General features: G+C 54.1%; 1 protein-coding gene across 1 annotated transcript; it reads right to left on the minus strand.

Moving 5' to 3' along the window:
• Positions 1 to 2,371: 2,371 nt before the first annotated feature.
• On the minus strand, positions 2,372 to 3,229 carry PPTG_11703 (hypothetical protein; the record flags this gene model as incomplete). Its single annotated transcript, XM_008907833.1, has 2 exons — positions 2,372 to 3,045; positions 3,139 to 3,229. The coding sequence occupies 2 exons, from the start codon at positions 3,227 to 3,229 to the stop codon at positions 2,372 to 2,374; spliced, it is 765 nt and encodes a 254-aa protein (XP_008906081.1).
• Between the last annotated feature and the right edge of the window lie 489 nt (positions 3,230 to 3,718).

The following is a 3,718-nucleotide window of genomic DNA, read 5'->3' on the forward strand; positions in this document are numbered from 1 at the left end:
ACTCGCTCGTTGGGTCATGGCACTCTCTCAACTACGATTTAAGGTGTTTCATAAGCCTGGAAGGGCTATGGGGCACGTGGATGGCTTGTCACGGTTGTACACCGAAACAATTGGAGCAATATCCATGCGCGACCTGCTCAACGAGGCAGAGGCAGAGGAAAAGAGTTTCGCTCCGGTCGGGGAGCGCCCTACCGGACCGACAACCGCTGTGGAGGTGTCCCCCTACTGGAGAAAGAACCCCGCGAGTCCGGAGCCCCCCGTACGGCTCAGTCGACCGAGCCCACTGAGCAACTCCTCATTTCGCCGGTGGACGTCTTCGGCCTCCACGAGGAATGGTTCAAGGATGAGCAGAAGCGGACCTCTTGGATATAGGCCATGATAGCTTTCCTTGAGAGCGGCGCATTGGCTCTAGACCCACAAGTGCGGACTAGGGCAATCCTGATGGACCCTACTTACGCTGTTAAGAATGGGGTACTCATGAGAAGAGTTCATCTCAAGGCCAAAGCCAGCCACGCCAAATTCATAGAGGTACCCGTGATCCCGCTTCTTTCATCGCTACAGTACTGCATCACTGCCATACGGAAGTGTTGGCAGCCCACGTGGAAGTCATCAAGACGCTGGACAAGGTCCGCAAGCATGCCTATTGGCACGGTTGGAATCGCGATACGATGGAATATGTAAAAGAGTGCACCATTTGCGGGAGTGGTAAGGGTTATCGACCGTGGAAGAATAGCCTCATGCAGAAGATGCCTATCCAAGAGCTGTCGTGTCCCTTCTCACTGCTAGTAGTGGATGCCATTGGCCTCTTAGTGACCACTCCGGGAGGGAACAAGTTCATCCTAGTCTTCGCAGACTAATTCACTAGGTGGGTCCAGGCGTTCCCGGTCCAACGGTTGGACACCGTGACTTTCGTGGAAATTATGGTGAACGAAGTGATCTCCAGATATGGAGTGCCCGAGCGACTGCTCAGCGAGCAGGGATCCAACTTTATTTCGGGATTGGCACGGTTTTTCTACGAGACTCTGGGAATCAAGAATCTATTGGGGCAGCATATCACCCCCAAACTCAGGGACTGGTTGAACTCTTCAATGGCACCCTCCTTAGCATGCTACGTTTGCTCGTTCGCGAGTCCCACGACGACTGGGACCTATTATTGCCTAGGGTGCTGTTTGCCTACCGGACCTCATTCCATGAAGCCCTGCACGACTCGCCGTTCTTCAGCCTGTATGGGAAGGATCCTGTGCTACCTCTAGACTTGGCGTTCCTCAACACCAACAGCGATTGGAAGAGCAATGAAGTGGCATCGTTTCGACGCCGGCTGTTCCTGTTCCTACGAGACAAGAGCCGGATGGTGGAGCGCTAACTACACAAGGCTCAGGGACGCCCCGAGAAGAGATTAGACGCCCAGAAGGCGGTGACGTTCGAAGAAGGAGGCCCGGTTTGGGTCTACCAATACTTCCGGGCTCGCCGTGGAGAACGACGGATCAAGAAACTCGCCTTCGCGTGGCATGGACCGTACCGGAAAGTGAGGACTGTGGGCGAGAACGCTTACCGGATTGCGATTCCGTCATATCCGAACAAGGTTGTCACCGTGAATGTGAATCGTTTCAAGAAGTTCAATGGGCGATGGAGTCGGCCATTCCCCTCGAACGTTTCAGATGGGATTGAAATGAAACCCAAGGATGATGATGAAGGGCATCTGCTCGAAGAAGATTTACCGTCGCCAAGCTATGTGGAGCGTCTTTCCATAGGAGGGGAGGAGACGGCGATTACTGGAGGCGACTATCACCTGGTTGACATCCTGGCCCGCCGGAGAAAAGACCGAGAAGTACAGTATCCAGTGCTGTTAGCAACGTACGAGACTCTATGGCGATCTAAAAGCACGCTCCTGTCCACGTACGGACCGATGATACAAGTTTTCGAGGATGCTCGCAGGAAGGAAGATGGGCTATCTGAACTTTGTCGAAGCGCCCGCTTAACTGTAGCGAACGCTGCAGTCTATGAAGAAGAGCTGTTCTTCTCGAGCTAAGGAGACTCACTACACCGTCCTTCCAGGGGTCTCTATTTCGGCCCCTTGTGAACCCTTCTTTCGGCGCGGTTCGGCTCTGTACTGTGCCCGAAATTCTGATTTAACACGTTCTCTATCTCTGGATTTATAGATTTTGATTTTATTTGGATTTCTAATCTCGACTTATATTTTGGGATGTGCACGGGGAACTCGCTTGCTGAGTGGAGCTCAGTATCCTGGTTCCCTCCTGGAACTGTTACGAATAAGGCAATAACGAAAGTGACGGAAATCGTTGTATTCAATCACTGGACTACATGCGTAATGGCTACAAGAGTGACGCTGCCTTCAACTGACTTTGCCGGCTTATTTCTTCGACTTCGGCGCTTCCTCACCCTCGGCGACCCGTCCTTTCGAACGAGTGCATTTAGTAGGCGCGATAACTCCGGTGTCGGGCTGCGAGAGCGCCTCTGACCAACCAGTGAAGGACGTCGGGCCACGGAACGCTGAGCCACCGAAGCCGAGCGCCAAGCCCTGGCGATAGAGGTCGAGGCCGACGCAAATACTGGCACCGTTCGTAAACTGGCTGGAGCGCTCCCTCTTGGTTGCCGAAGGCGTAGAACATTCCTCCACCGCGGGAACGGAAGCAGTCTCACTCACAGACGTCGTCGTAGCGAGTGGTTTCTTCTCGGTGCCATCATCGCCTAAACCGAATGCCCGAACCTTGCCTGGCCCTCTCGCTGCGAAGGTGGCGTCCGAGAACATGAAGTGGGTCCAACCCGCGCGTTCTAGTTTGCGTTCGTCGTAGGCTGGTGCCGTGGGCTCCTGGTACGTGCCTTCGCGTAGGACTTTCGCCTCTTTCACTTCACGCTGGACAATTCTCGCGCAGTTTCGAAGACTATCCCAGGGCCATCCTACTCCGAACCACCACGGTTGAATCATGCGGCGCGAGATAATGTCATGAAGGACACGAGATAGAGCTCGATCGCTCAACCTATGTTCCTTCTTGGGGTTGTTCGGGTCTAGAGCTCCGAGATTCACTAGAAGCGAAGTCAGATTAGAGAAACCTCCTTCGTCCAGGCGAAACGGTTAGAGAGCGCTCTTCATCTTCCCCGTGTAAGCTTGAGGATCACGACGCAACAGCTCGCGGAGGTTCTCGATAACCGGGCCGTAATACGATTTGGCGTCTCCAGTATTCCGCCCTGGCTGTCCTCCCGTCCACATAAGCCGTCAACTGCTGGTACAGACCTCGAACTGACTCAAGAAGCCGTTATAGCCCCACGTTTCGATGCACATGCTGAGAAACTTAATCCGGGCAATGTGAGCTTGCATCTTAAGCTACCGATGGTTGTTGGGGAGTTGCTGCGACCGGTATGGGATGTTCAGCTGCCAGTCGAGGAACGCGGGAGAAATTTTATCCACCAGCGCCGGTGCTCCACGTGGATATGGAGAAAGGCGTCCTGATCATACCACACCTCGAAGTCAGTCCATGGGTAAGCTAACTCGCGCACGCTTTCATCCTTGAGTGCGGCCTCTTTGAAGAGGGCCTCCAAGTCGTCAGCAATGTCCTGTGAAGTGCCCACGGTGAGGTCGAAACGGAAGTAGCGCTTCGGGGCCGGCTAAGAGCATTGTATTGCGCTGCTGAGCGAGAGCGAACACTCCCTCATGGACTTCTCCTTCTTAGGCTTGGACTTCTCCTTCTTGGACTTCTCC

This window comes from Phytophthora parasitica, assembly GCF_000247585.1.
Source record: "Phytophthora parasitica INRA-310 unplaced genomic scaffold supercont2.27, whole genome shotgun sequence".
In the NCBI taxonomy this organism is placed as follows: domain Eukaryota; phylum Oomycota; class Peronosporomycetes; order Peronosporales; family Peronosporaceae; genus Phytophthora; species Phytophthora nicotianae.